Source organism: Hyperoodon ampullatus (genome assembly GCF_949752795.1).
Source record: "Hyperoodon ampullatus genome assembly, chromosome: 3".
Taxonomy (NCBI): domain Eukaryota; kingdom Metazoa; phylum Chordata; class Mammalia; order Artiodactyla; family Ziphiidae; genus Hyperoodon; species Hyperoodon ampullatus.
Window position 1 is genome coordinate 36,086,815 of NC_136916.1, and position 19,891 is coordinate 36,106,705.

A 19,891-nucleotide genomic window follows, 5' to 3' on the forward strand; every position below is an offset into this window, starting at 1 on the left:
AGAGTGAAAGGAGAAAGAGATCAGGTCCCCAGTGAGGACCCCCAATGGGATGGGGAGCATTTCAGGCCAGGTGCCCAGAGAATGGGATGCTCTGTCCCCTGGGCTCTTGCTCACAGCTCGGGACCTTGCGCCTTCTCCTTTCTTACAAAGAAAATGGCAGCTTGGCTCAATGAAAGCCAAGGGGAAGGTCAGGAAGAATACAGGGGGTCAGTAATTCCTGGTGGTGGGGTCTGGGGAACGGGGTGCTCGTGTGCCAGCAGCATGAGGGAGGCAGTACTATACAGTGGTTAAGGTCATGGGCACTGGAACCAGACTGCCTGGGCTTGAATCCTGGTTCCCCCACTTACTAGTTTGTAACCTTGGCAACCTCTCCAAGCCTGTTTCCCTTTCTGTTAAATTGGAAGGATAACAACAGTATCTATTTCATGACATTACTGTTAGGGCTAAGTGGGGTTTTAGTACAGTTTCTGGCAATAAATATTATCATTATGGATGGAGCCCCACACGTAGGCCTAGATCCCCTATCTGAAGGGTTACCTCCTCATCCAGACCCTGACTCAAAGTCCAGGGGCCCAGCTGATGGTGGCCAAAGTATTCACCACTGGGGAACTTTTCAGAGGGAGAGTCAGGGGTGGGGCCCTGCTCTCCAGAGCCTTTCCAGCTGCGTGATTTCCTAAGAGCTCTGGGGCAGGGCTCACAAAGAGGCAGCCAGTTTCTGAGGGCCCATTGTTTTTCTCCTGTGAGATGAGAAAGACACTTTCTCCCCACCCCTCCTCCCTTGACGCCCAGCTCTGCATGCTCAGGTGCAGGCCAAAGATAAACAAACGCTGCCCGTCTCTCCTTGTCTTGCTCACAAAGAGCTCTCAGTGCCTCCCAATGGTCCTGTGATGCCCAGCCTTCCAGGCTTATTATCCCCAATTCACAGATGAGGAAGTTGAGGCCCAGAGGGAAGTAATGGCTTATTTGATGTCCCATACAGAGAAGTGGCACAGCCCGGACTTGGTCTCCCAGTCCTGTATCCAGTATTGCAACAGACTCATGGGCATGCCAAATGCATAGCCACACACTGACGCACAGACAGACAGTCCCACATGCACCGTGCATAGCCTGAGTGGGGAGAGGCCAGAGGGGCAGTGGTTTGGACCCTCACTCCTCAGGAGCCAGGTGGTGACAGCTGTTTGTTTGGGTTTTTTCCCCTCCCTAGATAAGCTTCACATCCCAGGTAACTGGAGCAGAAATCCTCAGCTTATCTTTTCTCCAGGTGGGGTTCCTGCTGCCCCAGTAGGGGCCAGGACAGTCCACTCTCTTCCACAGCTGTGACCTCTGCTTGGCCCAGTGGGTATGGGGGGAGTGGGAAGCAAGAGATGCTTCTGGTGGATTTCAGGAGAGGGTGACCAAAGTCCAAAGGGCTGTTCACATGACTGGGTCCTCCCTGTGGTCTCTTGAGGTCAAGAGAGATGGGAGAGGGGAGACCTGAGCCTAAGGTAACCAACTGTCCAAGTTTTCCTGGGTTCTTGGGATGTAGGGGTTTTATTTTAAAACCTTGAAAGCCCCAGGCAAACTGGGATGAGGTGGTCGGTCCCCTGAGTCTTCCACAGCACACAGTTTGGGAAAATTGAGACTCACTCTGGAACATGTAGAGGATACTATGGACTGGGGCCAGGAGGGAAGGGAAGGGTCAGGGACGGGGGGGCAGGCCCTACTTCCACCCCCTTTCCCAGGCTCTCTCTGAGACCAAAGCTCAGGCACAACCATGCAGGCCATCCTCCCAGGTCCCAAAAGCCCTTTGTTCCCAGTAAAGATAGGAGAAACCCGAACTAAATGTATTTCTCACTTCCTTATAGAGGAAAAGGAGGTAAGGGAGGTGACTGATGTTTAGGTCAAAGGGCACACGAAAGAGTCATGCAGACATACATTAAGCTGTGTGCACTCCAGCAACGTGTAGCTTTTGGAAACCTGTTTCTTTATCCTGAAAATGCAGATATGTACCCATCTTGTGGAATTGTATTAAGCATCAATGAGCAGCAGCTTAATAGATGTTGGTGGCTGAGATTGTGGGAGGGTCTTTCTCCTCTCAGACTTGGCAGGAGATGCCTGTCTTGGGTCTAGATCTCACCCAGGTTTCTGTTTCTTTCTTTTTAAAAAAATATTTATTTTATTTTTATTTATTTTTTGGCTGTGTCGGGTCTTAGTTGCAGCATGTGGGATCTTTCATTGTGGCAAGGGCTCTTCATCGTGGCACACACTGTGGCACACGGGCTTCTCTCTGGTTGTGGCATGCGGGCTCCAGAGCACGTGGACTCTGTAGTTGAGGCGTGTGAGCTCAGTAGTTGTGGCGTGTGAGCTTAGCTGCCCCATGGCATGTGGGATCTTAGTTAGCCAACCAGGGATCGAACCCGCGTCCCCTGCATTGGAAGGCAGATTCTTTACCACTGGACCACCAGGGAAGTCCCCCAGGTTTCTGTTTCTTCAGGACTTCTGCTCATCTCAGGTTCACATGCCCCTGGTGTTGCCTCCAGGGAATGGCAAGACGGGAGATGACTGGGAAAGGGGGTCCTAAAGGAGGAGGAGGGGGGGGAATGGTGAGGCTGGAATTGGAGATGAGAAGAAAACGTTGCATAAGGAGGAGGTCTCAACTGCTGGAAATTGAAGGGTGGCTCATGGCAGAATTTACCCATGATATCCAGGCCTCTGAAGTTCCTCAGCACAGGGAGGCATGTGTGGGGTAGCGAAGACATTCACCTCAGGCTTAGCCCCAAGCCAAGTCTCCTGAGCCCTGGGTGGCCCATCTGACCCAATGATCAGTGGCTTCTCCTCATCCCAGCCTGCAAACACCCGGTGGTCTGGTCCATTTCTCCTCCCAGGCCCTGACTGGGGCAGTCAGCACCATTAAGTTCTTCCTGTCTGAGGCTTTCCTGGGTCAACACTTAGAGGCCGTGGAGCATCTGAGCCAGGAGACCTCTTCCTGGTCAGGTTGATGTCACCCACTGGATGCTGGTGCGGGGCCCACGTGGGCGTGTACTGCAGCCACAGAGAGAGCATCCACTTTGAGGGTGAGTATCTCATCTGGACCACAGACCTTAGTCTTCGAACAGATGCTGCCCATCAAGCCCAGCTCCACCAGTCGGTGGGCCTCACAGGGATGAAGAATGCAGGTCCCGAGCTCATGGTGTGAGTCTCTGAAGACAGGCACTTGGGCACCCAGGGTATGGGGCTCAGGGCTGTGGGATCCTGGGAGATAGGGGTGCAGGCTGGATCTTGGGGCTGGAGTCACAGGACCTGACCTGGCTCTGATCTGCACTTGTCTGTTGATCCTTGCATGCAAGAATCCTTGTGGCCACGGGCCGCTCATGTTTCTTGGCTCCTGCGAAGGCATTTGTGTCCAAACAACGGCAGCGACTGCTGCTGCGCTCCCGCTCGCTTTGGAAGGTGCTGCGTAGACAGGGCGGCTGGAGCACCGCATATGCAAAGCCATGGACGCTGACCCACCTCCCTATCACCCAACGGGCAGCAACTGCGTGCACTCTGCACTGCACTGCTCGGCCTAGAGCCCAACCTGGACCCCCTACAAATAGCCCGGAGTCCCATTAGTTCAGTGCGCACAGCCGCTACCCACGCAGGACCCCACGTCACCTCCAGAGCCAGTTAACAAATGCAGCTAACCAATGCGTTCCTGGAAAATTCAGGCCCTCCCTCCCCACCCAGGCTACGTTCTTCAAACTCAAGATCCACTTTCCTCTGGCAGACCCAAAGCCCCCAGAAGCAAACTAGGCCTGCTAACTCATCAAGGTTCTACTCCTCTGAAACCCTTTTGGGCCCACTCCAGGAAGATCCCAGCTCACAGATACTGGGCACATCTATTTACTTCAGCCTACTTCAGCCAGGTGCTGCCGTGGTCTTGGTCAGTCCCTATTCCCATTTTCCAATGGAACCCACCTACGGAGACAAATTCCACATTTCCGGCCCCGCCCATTTCCACCCAGGCCTACCAATTCTGGTTCTGGAGACACCTGTATCCTAGTCTATAGATCAAGACTCAGCCCTATGGACTCTTCCACACTCCATATCCAGGGCTTCTCCCTGAAGTCCAGCCAAAAGACCCCAGCTATTCAACCTGATGCCCCAAAGTCAACTAGAACCCACCCCTTCCCCCAACCCAGTCACCACTTTCCCTCTGGATCCAGGTCTTTCCTTGGGGTACCTTGGGCCTTGGGGGAGGAGCTGAAGGCCTCACATGATCCAAGAGTCTTGGCAGTCACACAAGACCCTAACCCACCCTCTTCCCTTCCCCTTCTTTCCTAGGTTTCGGTGGATGTGGACTTGACCATGGACTAGCCATGACCTCAGGCACTCCTGGGTGGGCATGAGGGCTTCAGAAATGGTTATTAAACTATTTTCCAAAGCTGAATTCGGGGTTCGCATTACCCTCTATTCGGTCCCCATCTCTCTACATCTGTATCTACATCTACAGCAGCATGCTGTAGGCTCCTTGGCGCTCTTGGACCAACCTTCCTTAAATTCCAACATCTCCAGGAAACCCTTGTGCACAGCTTTCTCTTACCCCTCCCCCACCCCCGCCCTTTCCTTCCACAGCGTGAGTGAGCATCCGCGCTAGTATCTGGGATGAGTGGAGCCCCTAGAGGCCGTTCCACCGACACCCGGTGGTCGGTGGTAGGTAAAGACGTTCTGTATCCCCAGAAGGCTATCCAATAATCAGTCCAGCAACCTCCACCCACCCCCAGACCTGGAGCTGCATCAGTCCCTTTAAAGGGCAGGAACCTTCTTTACTGGGGGGTGGAGGGATTTCCGAGGGATTGGGGCGGGGCCAGACCCTCCTCCCCTCCTGCTCTCTCCGCGGACACGCGCTCCGCTCCGCAGGCGCCGGTACCTTTAAGAATCTTCACGCGAGCATCCCTGATTGATAAATCCGCGCGCTGCCTCAGCCACTGCAGGTTGCGGCCTCTGCGGAGCCCAGGCCGCGCAGCCGACCTCGCCTGTCCGGCCTGCGTTCCCTTCCTCGGTCCCTGCCGCATCCCGGAGGCGCCGCGACCTCCCCAGCGAAGCCCGCGACCTCCCCTGCCGCCCCATGTCGGCCGCCCCCGCCTACAGCGAAGACAAGGGCGGCTCTGCTGGCCCCGGGGAGCCCGAGTACGGCCACGACCCGGCGAGCGGCGGCATTTTCTCCTCCGACTACAAGCGGTGAGGGAGCCAGCCGAAAGGGTGGCTGTGCCCGGGCCGGCCTGGAAACATGCGCTCCGGTACCATGGACAGCGCCCAGGCCAGTCGGCAGCGCCCAGGCCGGGCCTCGGCGGCGCGCACCGGAAGCCTGCCCAGCCCCCTCCCGCCGCGGTCACGGGCCCTCGCGACGCCCGTCCCCCACGCCAGCATCCCGCCGTGAGGGGCCGGCCTGGGACCTGGGAAGGGGGTCGGAGGCTGGTGGGGGATGGGCCAGCCGTCTCTCTTTCTGGAGGACCAATCCTCCCGCCCCAGGTGTTTCTCCTGTTAGTAGGTTTGGATTACACGTTCTCCGCCTTTTTTCGCGTGTGGCGAATTGACTCCAAAATAACGTGGGGGAGGGGTCAGAACCGGCGAGCTTGAGCCTGGGGCCTGTCCAGGAAGGCCCGTCCTGGAATAGACTCAGAACCCTCCCAGGCCTGGCCCCTCCTACAAATCCATTTTCCCTCATTCTGGTCCCCATGTTCTCATCCCCATCTCCCATCTGACGCTCACACTCCTGCTCCCCACGTTGCCCCTATAGTTAAGCCCTACCTTAACTTCCCACTCTTCCCTTCCGCCTTTGGCTCATTCGTTCGTTTATTGGTAAATTTTGAAACAAGGCTTTTTAAGGGCCTACTGTATCGAGTCTCTGTGAATGCAGCCATGAACATGAGACAGTCCTTGTCCTCAAGTTGCTCTAGAGGGGGGCACAGGGAAGAAGCTGTCCGTGACAGTTCAGTGTAGCGGGGGCTGTCAGAGCGGTGAGAGGAGCTGGTCCCTGTGCCCGGAGAGACGGGACAGGGGAGAGCCAGGGATGTTTCAGGCAGAGGAAAGAGCTTTTAGCAAGGTGTGGACGTGAAGGAGAGCCAGATCACAGGTTTTGTAGGTGCTAATACGGTGAGGGCAGAATCTCTGTGCAAGCCACCGGAATGACCAGAAATGAAGGTGGGGAGATGCCAAGGTCGGGGGTGGGGGCGGGCACTGAAGGGTTCTAAGCAGGCAATAGCAGATTTGCATTTTAGAAGGATCCCAGGCTGGATTGTGGAGAAGAGATTGGAGGGGTGCTGGATTCAGCAGGAGACAAGTGAAGGGGGTTGAAGTTGGGGGGGGGGAGGACATGATGGTGGCCTAGACTATGGGCGAGGCACAGGACTTGAGGGCTATTTTAGGTGGTAGAAGCCACAGACCTGATGATTAACTGGGGGGAAAGGTAAGAGGAAGGGGCTGGGAGAAGATAAGGATAATCTCAGGTTACTAGTTCTTGTAACTGGATAGATGGTGGTGCCATACTGGGTAATTGGAAATAAAGATATTACAAGCAAATTTGTGGAAAATAATGGCTTTTGACATGCTGAGATTATAAACTCTGAGGTATAATACATTCAAGTCTAGTAGGTAGCTGGATGTTAGGATTTGGAGTCCAGGAGATTATTATATATATCCGTCAAAGCCACAAAAGGAAGCCAAGAGAACCTAGGGAGCATGTAATATAAAATGAGTTCAGACAGGGCACAGGTAGGAACGCTGAAGACATGGAATTAAGAGTGACCAGAGAGCAGGAGGAAAGTGTTTCAAAGTAACTGAGAAAAAGTAAGCCAAGAGAAGGAGGAAAAATAAAATGTAGTTTCAAGAAGGAAGCCATCAGCAGTGTCAGTCCTCACTGAGGTCAACTCAAGCAAAGCAATCATGACCATTGGTTTGACAAAGAGCAGGTCAACCCCTTCCTGCTTTACTCCCCACCTTCTGCCCTGGGAGAATAGTTCTGGAAAAGTCAGAAGAGGAGGGGCTAGATTATTTTTCCCCAACATTCTATGATGAACAATTTTAAACATACAGAAAAGTTGAGTGAATAATACAGTGAATGTGTGCCCTCCCCCTAGATTCAACCATTGATGACATTCTGCCATATTTGCCTTATCTAACCATATTTTTGGCTGAGCCATATAATTTGTAGACATCATGGCGCCTCAGCCCTAAATTCTAATCAGCATGGGAAGCCAGATTAAAGTGAATAGAGGAGTGAAGAGGAGGTAAATAAATAAAACACAGTGGATGGGAATTTTGCTTTCAAGAAGTGTGACTGTAAGGGGGAGAGAGGGAAAGAGTTGCCAGAGGAGAACATCAGTTCAAGAAGGTTTGTTTATTTTATTTTTGTTGTTATTTTTGTTTGTTTATTATTAGGATGGGAGAGCCCAGAGCAAGTTTAACTGCTCATGGGAAGGAGCCAGCCGTGTGGGAGAGGCTGAAAGGAATTGAAGGAGAGGGGAGGGGAGGCTTACAGAGCTGGGTGGGAGGATGGGCCTGGCCTCAAGGAGGACCAGCTCTGCCCAGAGGGAGGAGGACAGGAGAGGAGAGAGTAGATGCAGATGCTTGGGAGCTGCGGGGGATTTGATCTAAAGCCTTTATTTTCTGTGAGAAGCCGGTAGTGAAGCTGCAAAGGCAAGGCTGTGGGTGGGAATTTGAGGAGCATCAAGGGGGTTTGAAATACAGCAAATAAACTAACCACTCCTGGCAGGGTAGGGGCCAAGGGGACAAGAGGGCCAAGGATGTGAGTAAGAAGCAGATCGGAGGGGTGGACCTGGGGGGGCCTAGGCCAAGTATGGAGGAAGTAGAGATAAAGAGAGTGCTGATAGGGAGGAAAAAATCAAGGAAATGGCCCTGGAAAGACAGGTGAGGATCAAGATGGTTAGGGTCAGAGTGAGAAGGGTGTACAAGATTTCGGAGGAAGAGCTGTTCTGAGGAGGCAGAGGTCCAGTTGTGGCATGAGAGTGGAGGAGAGGGATGCCCCACCTCTGTCTGGATCAGCTCTCCTGCCCCCTAGTCCCCTGCCTGGAGATTGGGGGTTGGTCCTGTCCCCAGTCCCTGCCCTCCTCCCCCTCGTGAGTCCTTGTCTCTGAGCAGCGAAGAGGAAACCAGAGCCTCTCTCCCCGCCAGTATCCAGTTTCTGAGTTTCGGGGCGGGCCGTCTGGTGACAGTGACAGGCATCCCCAGCTCCCTGGTCAGCTCAGTCCCATTTCGGAGCAGGACCTGGTGCCCAATGCAGCGATTCCTGCAGCTCCCAGGGGCCGTGGTGAGGCCAGGGGGCAGAGGGGCTTGTGGAGCTGATCAGGAGGCTGCCAGCCCTGTGCTGGCCCCTGAAGGTGGGCCCCCACCCTGGTACCAGGCCCTGCAGCCGGAGGAGCTCCGGTGGCTGCAGGCGCCAGAGGAAGACACGACCCCAGAAGCGTCCCTGGAAGGACCTTGCCTAGAGCCTGGCCAAGGCCACAGCCAGAGGCAGCCACTACGGTACAGAGGGGCTCCCAGAGACCCTCACCCAGACAGCCAGGAAGGCAAGGGGTGGGAAGCTGCCACTCTCAGCCAGGACCCATTTAAGTCCCACCTCCTCAGCAGGAGGACTGGGCCGGCATTTAGGGTCTAGGTGGGAAGCGGGGGCGTCAGGGGTACTGTATGGGAGACTGGGAGTTTGAGTTGGGGGAGATAAGCCTAACTCCCTGGAAGCTCTGAGGGGAAGAGGATAGTAAAATATTTGAGGGTGGAGTAAAATATTTGAGGGTGGAGTAAAATATTTGAGGGTGGAGTAAAATATTTGACCTTTTCCTCCCCCCAGGTCCTAGCTAGAGTGGGTTCTGGGTGAGGTTTGGAGACAGGATAAAGCGTTTGGCCACCCTCTCCTGTCTAGTGGGTTGGAACTTGGGTTGTGAGGGGAGGGAGGAAAGTGGATATCAGGCGAGATGAGTATGTCTGGCCTCAAATGCCATGTCTTACCCACCAGCTGGCTCCAGTGCCCCTAGCCCCAGAGAGTCCCTCAGGCCAGGCCAGGGGTCAGGTCACAGTGAGAGCAGTATAAGGGGATCGGACTACGGGAGATTAAAGTTTCATGGCCTTAGAGTGTTGCTGTGTATCTCTCCCTTCTTCTCCCTCTTGGGAACATAAGCTGGTGGGGGTGAAGATGAGGGACCCGGGGTGGTTACACCCTAGGAGGGAGCTGCTGTCTGTCAGGGGGCAGCTGACAATCCTTCCTGTGCTATGTCCGCTATGTCCCCCCAGTCCCTCCGCTCCCTCGATTCCCCTCACCTAGGGCCCTAGAACCTTCAGGAGACTGGAGGGTGTGTGCTAGGCTGGGTGGGTGGGAGAACTGTGGGTGTCACAGCACACGCTCTGGGTGTGTGCATTGGACACAGGCCTGTGGCATCTGTCGGGGTGGTGAGGACACCCGGGTGCGAGGAAGCCTGCTTTAGAGAACTCCCAGAGTTAAAGGGGCTGGGCAAACTCTGACAGGTCCCAGTGAAGTCACCCCAGGCTGGCCAGTGAGGATGCCCACCTGACCCCTCAGAAGGAGATCAGAGGATCTGTGAGGCTGGAGTATTTGATCTTAAAAGCCTGTATATATCATCAAGAATCTCAAATGGGAGCCCACAGGCCATTTTGGCCAACGAGACTGGAGTAACTCAGTCTTGTCAAAAAGGTGTATGTGTATGTGGTGTGTGTGGTGTGTGTGTGTCTGTGGAGGGACGCGTGTGGGGTATGTGCACGTCTGGATCGGGGTGGGGGGAGTCGTGATGGATATGTGTCTGTGGGCGTCCGTAGGGATTTGTAGGTGAGGTGTGTTCGTCCATAGGTGTGTGGATTTATGTGTTGAGAGTGTGTTTTTGTGGGAAGTGTCTGTATGTGTGGTATATGTGTCTGTGACTGTGTGTATTTCTGTGGGGATTGTGGGTGTGTGTCTGCAGGGGTTTTTGGGGGTGTGTGTGGGTTTATGTATAGATTGTATGTGTCTGGGCGTTGTAGGTGTGTTTTTGGGGGCCTGGGTATGTGTATGGGGTACAGGTATGTCTGCGAGGAGATGTGGGAGGGTATCGCTGGTACCAGTGTTTGGTGGGGATGTTTGGGTGTGTAGGTGTCTGTGAGGGTGAGTTGGCTGTGCGGGGGTATGTATGGGGGTGCAGTGGTGTGCGTATATTGGGGAAGGTGGCACCCAGCTCTGTTATTGTTTCCACACCCTCAGTGCTGCCCAGGCCCAGGTGAATGGTCTGTATCTCTGTCTACAGCCATGTGTCCTGAGTTCAACACACCTAGAAATTGACCACCTGGTTTGTGTTTAGGAGGGTGACAAGGTGGTTGTCTTCTGACCCTGGCTTGGCCATAGGGAGTAGAAAATGTCCTCTGGTGTGGGGGGACATCTTCCTGAATGGAGGAGTTTTGGGTTTTTTTTAATTGAAGTATAGTTGATTTACAATGTTGTATTAGTTTCTGATGTACAGCAAAGTGATTCAGTTATATATATATATATATATATATATATATATAATTTTCATATTCTTTTCCATTATGGTTTGTGACAGGATATTGAATCTAGTTCCCTGTGCTATACAGTAGGACCTTGTTGTCTATCTATTTTATATATAATAGTTTATATCTGCTAATCCCATACGCCTAATTTATCCCTCCTCCACACCCTTTCCCCTTTGGTAACCATAAATTTGTTTTCTATGTCTGTGAGTCTATTTCTGATTTGTAAATAAGTTCATTTGTGTCATATTATAGATTTCACATATAAGTGATATCATATGGTATTTGTCTTTCTCTGTCTGACTTACTTCACTTAGTATTATAATCTGTAGGTTCATCCATGTTGCTGCAAATGGCATTATTTCATTCTTTTTTATGGCTGAGTAGTATTCCTGAATGGAGGAGTTTTAGGTCAACTTGAGTGGGGCTGGACATCTTCTCCTGCCCTCATCTGACAGCTATCAAGTCCTCTGTGTTCTGTTAAGCACTCACACATTTCTGCAAAATGCAGCCCTATGACTAGGTGCATGCTATGTCAGGTTCTTTTCTTCCTCTTAGCATTTATCACTTACTCATTTCTCAGCATCAGTCACACTTGCCTCTTTATGACTGTTATCATGCTCTTCCCCCTCCTAATATTGCTACCTCCAATTTCTGATTTTTCTATTGCTTTTAAATGTTTCACTTCTGTGACTAACTTTGCGCACACTGCTTTATTTTTTTTATTTTTATTTTTTTGCGGTACGCGGGCCTCTCACTGTTGTGGCCTCTCCCATTGCGGAGCACAGGCTCCGGACACGCAGGCTCGGCGGCCATGGCTCACAGGCCCAGCCGCTCCACGGCATGTGGGATCTTCCCAGACCGGGGCACGAACCTGTGTCCTCTGCATCGGCAGGTGGACTCTCAACTACTGCGCCACCAGGGAAGCCCACGCACACTGCTTTTTAATTCCTACCATTGGTGATACCTCTCCCGGCTGGGTTCTCATGCCTGGGTCAAAGCTACGGATTACCTGAGTATCATCTGGGAGATTAGAGAATGTACAGTTCTCCATACACAACTGCTCATCACATTTTGGAATTGCCTGGGCAATATATGAGTGCATCAGTGGTCCCACTGCTCTGTCAGCTGTGTGCAGACACATTTTTCCATGGGGTTATTCACACTTCTCTGTTCACTTCTTTGACCACCAGCCCCTGGACCTCTGAGTATGGTTGGGCAGGTTGTTCACTGCTCAAGGGCACATGGCCAAGGAACACTAGACAATGCTCCACTCACTGAATGGGGAGCAGCAGCACAGGGCTGTGTCTACCTGGCGGGGCAAGCGGATGGCAGAAGGGCTTGCAGCAGCCCTGACAGTGAATACTGAATATAGACCCTAAATTTATATCAGTACTTTATCCATTTTGAATATTAAACTTTTATTCACCATATCCCAGATATTTTCCTTTCTGTTGCTATTATGGGCTGAATTGTGTCCCCCTCAAATTCATATGTTGAAGTCCTAACTCCCAATACCTCAGAATGTGACTGTGTTTGTAGATAGGGCCTTTAAAGATATAATTAAGTTAGAATGAGGTCATTAGGGTGGGCCCTAATCGAATATAATTCACCTGTTGTAAGAAGAGGAAATGTGGACACAGAGACCCACAGAGGGAAGACCGTGTAAAGATATAGGTAGACAGCCATCTACAAGCCAAGAAAAGAGGCCTCAGAAGAAACCAACCTGCTGACACCTTTATCTCAGACTTCTAGCCTCCAGAATTGCGAGCAAATAAGTTTAGGTTGTTAAGCCACCCAGTCTGTGTTACTGTTAAGGCAGCCCTAGCAAACAAATACAGTTGCCTTGGTTTTTTTTTTTTCTTAAATTTAGTTTACATACAAAAGTTAAAAAAAAAATAAACCTAGTAATAATAATAAAAAATTATTATTACTGAAAATTTTATGACCTTGAAAATTAAAATTTCCCCCCTTCCATATATTGAAATAATTTAACTATTAAACAAATGTGGAATTAATTTTGGTGTGAAATATATGTACAAGTTAAATTCTTTGCTACATAGCAGTTGTCCCAACAGCATTTATTTCAGGGGAGGAAAATTTCTTTCTCCCACTGGTGAGTTATTTGTTCCTAATGTATCAACTTAGATTCATTTGTGAAATTTCCCCCCTATGACTCTTGACTTTCTACTTTTAACCTGGTACCATAGGGCTTTAATCGTTGTCATGTTGTTTTGTGTTTTGAATTCTGGTAGGGGGAGTTGTCTGTCATTGTTCCATTGTTCTCTTGTTCTCCCCCCAAACTTCTCTGGCGTTCTTACCAATTGATTTTTGTTTCTGGATGAATTCTGCAGTCACTTCAGGAGGTTTGACAAAAGGCCTCCACTGAACTTTCAATGGCCATTGTATGAAATTTGTATATTGGCTTGGAGACTACCTTTATTCCCCTCCATCATGTGCAAGGGGTTATTTATTTAAATCATCATTTACCTCTCCCATTAGGGTTTTATAACTTTCTTGAATGACTGTTGAATGTGACAGGTCTGGCCTTTGTGGTAAGACCACCTGAACAGACTCTGGAGAATCTGGGACCCATCCAGTCCTTGGAATCAGCTCAGTCTGTGGGGTCAGGGCCTGGGACCACACTCAGGGCGGGACAAGGGCATCTTGCTCTTGTTTTGACACCCACCTCCTTTCCACTTGCTCCAGGTCCTTCTCATCTATCCAGCTGGCCATTTCCTGGGAAGGGTCCCTACCTTTCCCACCCCAAATCCATCCTGTCACCTCCTGGCTGTGTTAGTTTCCCAGGGCTGCTGTAACCACAAACTGGGTAACTTAATAGAAATTTATTATCTCACAGTTCTGGAAGCTAGAAGTCCAAAACCAAGGTGTCAGCAGGGCCTTGCTCCATCTGAAACCTGTAGGGGAATCCTTCCTTGCCCCTTTCTAGCTTCTGATAGATTGGCAATCGTTGATGTTCACTGACTTGTAGATGGATCACTCCAATCCTCTGTCTTCACAAGGCGTTCTCCCTGCATCTCTCTCTTCACAAGGCCATCTTCTTAAAGAACACCAGACGTATTGAATTAGGGACCAACCCTATTCCAGTATTACCCCATCCTAATTACAGCTGAAACAATTCTATTTCCAAATTAGGTCACATTCTGGGTACTTGGGGTTAGGACTTCAACATATCTTTTATGAGGGGAACACAACTCAGCCCATAGCACTGGCTGGCCCACATGCTCCTCCCGCCCCTAAGTCCCCTGATGTGTATTTTACCACCTTCCCTTCTGGTCGAGTCCTGCTTTCCCTGCCCAGGTCCCTTCTTTCTGCCTGGAGCCTACTGATTGATAGCCCCACCCCCACTGCTGTGCCCTCAGCTGACCTCTTGTTTCTGCCACCAGGCATGATGACCTGAAGGAGATGCTGGACACCAACAAGGATTCCCTCAAGCTGGAGGCCATGAAGAGGATTGTGGCGGTGAGGGGGGAGGGAGGGGCCTCCCTCGGGCGAGGGGACTGGGGATCAAAGAGCAGCTCTCCTTGGGTCCTTGTGGACCTTCTCCTAATGAGAGCCGGCATCCTTCTTCTCCCCCTACCTTGACCCCCACCACCCAGATGATCGCCCGGGGAAAGAATGCCTCAGACCTGTTTCCTGCCGTGGTGAAGAACGTGGCCTGTAAGAACATAGAGGTGAGCACTACCCGGTGAGGGGTCTCTCATGACCACCTCCACCAGGAATAAACTGGAGCTGGTTGGGGGTGAGGAAGGGAACAATCCAGTCCTTGGGTGGGGGGCAGTCTGCTCAGAATGTTCCTGGTCCAGGAAAAGACACCATCTAGATGTCCCTGAACTAGATGTGGATCAGAGCAAAGGAGTCAGGGTACACCCAGGATGCTTTCCCCATGGACCACAGCCAGCTGGGGTGATGACATCTCACGGGGTGGGGGCACCAGTCCCTGCTGAGAAGCCCACTCCCCCCCCAGGTGAAGAAGCTTGTCTACGTGTACCTGGTGCGCTACGCCGAGGAGCAGCAAGACCTAGCCCTGCTGTCTATCTCCACCTTCCAACGTGGCCTAAAGGTCAGAGGTCTCCGTTTGCCTCCCTGGGGTCTGGGCCTTGTGGGTGCTGTATTGGAGGAGTAAACCCAGGGAGAGGTCTGAGCATGGGGGGACAGGCTCTGGAGGCCTTTTCCTAACCTGCCTAAAGTTGGGAGAGTCAGAGGAGGCTGTGATGATGGCTGCCTCAAATGTGAACCACTTGAGCCCCTGACACTGGCCCTCACCCCCATTGATCTAAAGGGATTGAGGCCCACAGCCAGGCAGAAGTCTGCCTTCTTAGGACAGGGTTGTGTGCGGGGAGCTGCTGACCTGGATTCCTCACCTCTGGGTGTCGGAGCCTTGGCACTGGCAGGTTCACCTGGTCTGGGTATCTGTCTGTGGAGAACAATGGCTTTGGAACCTTTTCACCTGGAACTGGGTAAGGAGGACAAAAGGGTTTATTGAAAACAAATGAGCTCCATGGAGAGGAAAACCACAAAGTTCACCAAGCAGGAGAGCAGCCTCAGATGTGGAGACTGGGTTCCACGGTCAGCACAGAGAACATAAAGATAAGACCATTCCATTTTCAATAAGTTCAATACAGCCAGTGATTCCTTGAGAGTTGGAACAAATTGATTATTCTGTTTAGCACCAGAAGAAGTAGTTGACTTGTCTCAGATGCCCCAGTGTATGTAAAATATCCACCTTTAAAGACCTGGATCACATTTGTTGTGGTGAAATGCTCTCTGAGGCAGGCAGAAATTGAAATCACCCAAGGGAAGGGACAGTGGGAAGATTCAAGTCCCTTAGAATTCAGTGGAGGGACTTCCCTGGTGGCGCAGTGGTTAAGAATCCACCTGACAGTGGACAGTGACAGGGGACACAGGTTCAATCCCTAGTCCAGGAGGATCCCACACGCCGTGGAGCAACTAAGCCTGTGCACCACAACTACTGAGCCCACGTGCCACAACTACTGAAGCTGGTGTGCCTAGAGCCCATGCTCCACAACAAGAGAAGCCACCGCAATGAGAAGCCCGCGCACCACAAGGAAGAGTAGCCCCCGCTCGCTGCAACTAGAGAAAGTCCGCGTGCAGCAGTGAAGACCCAACGCAGCCATTAATTAATTAATTTAAAAAACAATGCAGTGGAGGCTGAATCCCCCCACACTATTTAAACTGAATATTCTCACTTTTTATTTTGTATATTAAATGCAGGCATGATAGTCTCCACTGGGTGGTTTTCTGGTTAGGATAAGATTTCTTCTGGGTAAAGAAGGCAGCATCACTGCTGTTCTATTGTCTCTCCAATCAGACTCTTCAGCTCTGATTACAGCCATTAACTCCTCTAGTCTTTCCACATGTTTAGTTCAAATTCTTGTGAGAGGGACTCTGAAAAGTCCAGCTCATCTTTTCATGTTCAGCTGATGCTGTAGGCCGTTCAGCAGACTGAGAGTTGACTGCCAAAACCCGGAGCACGCGTGCCCCTGGTTCAATCTGCTCTGGCCAGCAGGAGGCGATGACAGAGTCTGCTTCTCTGAGGCGGGGCAGAAAGCATGGGCACTTGCATATACCATTCTTTCATTCAGCAGACACGTGGGTACTTCTATGCCAAACACTGTGCTAGGTTATTTTTAAAAGTCAAAACCAGGACTTCCCTGGTGGTCCAGTGGTTAAGACTTCGCCACGCTCCCAGTGTAGGGGGCACAGGTTCAATCCCTGGTTGGGGAAGATCCCACATGCCACGTGGCATGGCCAAAAAGAAGTCCAAACCATACAATCTATCTCTCCGAGTGGCTTGACTCGGGGTTAAATCATTTTATAAGAAACATTCTGGAAATTTTGCACAGATTTTTACATTGACCTGAGTTTCTACAGTCTGCCCCTTTTCCCTTTTTGGAAAACCAGAGCTCATTTAGTCCATCTCAATGCAATGATTTCTCTAGAACAGTGGTCAGCAAACTTTTCTGTATACTGCCAGGTGATAGTAGTCTAGGCTGTGCAAGCCATCCAGTCTCAACCATGCAACTGCTCGATTTTGCCCTTGTAGTATGAAAACAGCCATAAATGAGTGGGCATGGCTGGGTTTGTGTACATTTTTATTTATAAAGAGGGCAGAAGACAGATTTGGCCTGGGGACTGTAGTGTGCCAACCTTTGCTCTAGAACATCTCTGACAGGTCATCTCCAGTGATACAGACCTCCTTCATAAGGCAACTTGCTGCGTCTTAAGACAACTACAACTTTTTTTTTGTTTTTATTGAAGTATAGTTGATTTACAATGTTATATTAGTTTCAGGTGTACAACATATTAATTCGATATTTTTGTGGATTATACTCCATTTAAAGTTATTATAAAATATTAGCTATATTCCCTGGGCTGTACAATATATCCTTTTAGCTTATTTAGTTTATACTTAGTAGTTTGTACCTCTTAATCCCCTACCCCCTCTTGATTCTCTCCGTCCCCCCCGCCGGTAATGACTAGTTTGTTCTCTGTATCTATGAGCTGTTTCTGTTCTGTCATACTCATTCGTTTGTTTTATGTTTTAGAATCCACATGTAAATGAAAGCATACGCAGGATATATACCCAGGAGTGGCATTGCTGGATCATATGAAAGTTATATTTAAAAAGTTTTGAGGAACCCGCATACGGTTCTCCATAGTGGCTGTACCAATGTACATTGCCACCAGCAGTGCATGAGGGCTCCCTTTTCTCCACACCCTCTCCAGCATTTATTTGTTGTCTTTTTGATGATAGGCATTCTGACAGGTGTGGAGTGATTACAGCTTTTTTTTTTTTTTTTTTTTTTTTTTTTTTGCGGTACGTGGGCTTCTCACTGTTGTGGCCTCTCCCGTTGCAGAGCACAGGCTCCGGACGCGCAGGCTCAGTGGCCATGGCTCACGGGCCCAGCCGCTCCGCGGCATGTGGGATCTTCCCGGACCGGGACACGAACCCGTGTCCCCTGCATCGGCAGGCGGACTCTCAACCACTGCACCACCAGGGAAGCCCTACAGCTTTTTTTAAACCATTATATTGTGTTGAAACCTCCATCGCCATAATTTTTTTTTTTTTTTTGCGGTACGCGGGCCTCTCACTGTTGTGGCCTCTCCCGTTGCGGAGCACAGGCTCCGGACGTGCAGGCTCAGCGGCCATGGCTCACGGGCCTAGCCGCTCTGCGGCATGTGGGATCTTCCCGGACCGGGGCATGAACCCGTGTCCCCTGCATCGGCAGGCGGACTCTCAACCACTGCGCCACCAGGGAAGCCCCATCGCCATAATTTTTAAAAATTTATTTCAGGCTCACAGAAGGCATAAGGAATAATATAATGAATATATACCCAGCATAAGAAATGAAAGATTTATCAAACAGCCGAAGTCCCCTATGTATCTTCTCCTGCTTATTATTCATATACATGTATTTATTCTTTTATTACTTATTTATGTATTCCTAAATAATGTATAATATTGTTTTGTAAGCAGTATTTTATATGTGTTCCTCTAAAACTCACTTTCTTTGTGTTATTACTACTATTAGGGGGGGCTTTCCTGCACATTAGAACCAGCCTTTTCTGTCAGCCCAGGCTGAGGCTGTGTTTGCTTTGCAGCCCACTAATGTTGGCTCAATTCAGACAAACCTCCAGTTGGCAAGCAGATAATCTAGGTCTCCATATATCCTGTCTTTATGCAATTGGTTCCTTGAATCTCCTATGAAACCCTACTGTATTTCATTTTATAAGTTTAGCACAGGATCCAAGCCAGGGTGATTCTGAATCTTAATTTTGTCCTCCTGATTTTGTGTCTTCCTCCAAGATGCTGATAAGCTATTCAGACCAGGGCAACAGACTATGAGTCCCATATATCGTGCTTCCAGGATGACACTCATCTGTTAGTAAATCTTCCCCAAGTACCGCATTTTACCAAATTGTGGACCACCTAACTTCAATCAGCTGGTATTTTCCCATCTTGTTAGGAAGGATTTTAACAGCAAGAAAATTTCTTAACACCTTTCATGTGCAAAGGGCTGTGGTTATCCAGAGATAAAATAGACATGAATTCTGCTCTTAAAATGCTTACGTATTAAATGAAACAAAAGGCCTACATCAAAAATGGCAATCCAGGAAATACCATGAGAGACACTCACAAATGCTTTGCTGAAATCAAGATACATACTGTTAATAGCTACCAGCCTAGTTACCCTAGCAAAAAGGAAAAGGGATTTTGGGGGATAACTTCCTGTGAATCCATAATCATTTCCAAATAAAATGTTAAATAAAAAAGGAAAATAGGTTTTAGCAGTGGATGTGATATGATTTGACTCACAGACTCCTGCTTTTAACATAAGTGCTTTGAAACCATCTGTTTAAAAATTAATTCCAGAATTTTAACAGGGGTTACCATAATTTTCACCTGTAATTTTGTGGCTCTTTCTCCATTTTAGAAAATCAGGGTAGCATCTACCCTTTAGTGTCCCAGCACCTCTCCCACTGTCCACAGCCCTCCAAGATTAACGGTAATTTACAGCTACTGCTGCTCTTGTAATCTCCTGATCACAATACACTGTGTCTCAGGCTCTTCTCAGGTGTCCATAGGATGCAATAAGAGCAAAGAGGAGGGGCTTACACACCTATTCTCTCTTTTTTAAAGCAATTAACAATGGTGTAATACCATTTTTGTTTCTTATTTATTTTTGGCTGCGTTGGGTCTTCGTTGCTGTGTGTGGGCTTTCTCTAGTTGTGGCGAGCAGGGGCTACTCCTCGTTGTGGTGTGTGGGCTTCTCACTGCGGTGGCTTCTCTTGTTGCGGAGCACGGGCTCTAGGCGCGTGGGCTTCAGTAGTTGTGGCTCACGGGCTCTAGAGCGCAGGCTCAGTAGTTGTGGTGCACGGGCTTAGTTGCTCCACGGCATGTGGGAGATCTTCCCGGACCAGGGCTCGAACCTGTGTCCCCTGCATTGGCAGGCGGATTCTTAACCACAGCGCCACCAGGGAAGCCCCACACCTATTCTCTTTTAAACACTGTGGAGGAAGAGGAAGAAGAGCAGGTTTGAGAGGTTGCTGGGAGAGAGGACTGTAAGGATGAACTCTCGGAAAGGGAGACCAGGTTGCATTTGCTGGCAGTCCCCTCCAGCATAAACACAAAGACACCCTCCCCTTCCACACACTCCCCTAAGTAACAAGAGCTTTAGGTGTTCTGAAAGTTTGCCACTCTTCCTGAGAGTGAAGCAGCCAATGCCACATATGTTCAGGTGTCAGATTTCTGCAGCAGGGCCAAGAGTCTGCGCCTTCAGGCAGCTCCCCACCAGGTACCCAGCACTAGCACATCATCCAGGCTCAAGAGAGGAGGCAG

The 19,891-nt window shown here is 50.1% G+C and overlaps 1 protein-coding gene across 6 annotated transcripts in view; it reads left to right on the forward strand.

Annotated features, from left to right (window-relative positions):
* Window positions 1–5,086: 5,086 nt before the first annotated feature.
* AP3B2 (adaptor related protein complex 3 subunit beta 2) overlaps window positions 5,087–19,891 on the forward strand; it is a gene marked incomplete at both ends in the record, with an annotated part of 31,817 nt that continues 17,012 nt past the window's right edge. For 2 of the 6 annotated variants that reach the window (XM_079700949.1, XM_079700950.1), the window contains 4 exons: window positions 5,087–5,199; window positions 13,914–13,989; window positions 14,127–14,201; window positions 14,495–14,590. In XM_079700949.1, the coding sequence (XP_079557075.1) occupies window positions 5,087–5,199; window positions 13,914–13,989; window positions 14,127–14,201; window positions 14,495–14,590 (360 nt within the window). Of the gene's footprint in view, window positions 5,200–8,254; window positions 8,503–13,913; window positions 13,990–14,126; window positions 14,202–14,494; window positions 14,591–14,732; window positions 14,781–19,891 lie in introns of those variants that run through there. The other 4 variants (XM_079700947.1, XM_079700948.1, XM_079700952.1 and 1 more) reach the window with 3 other exon arrangements.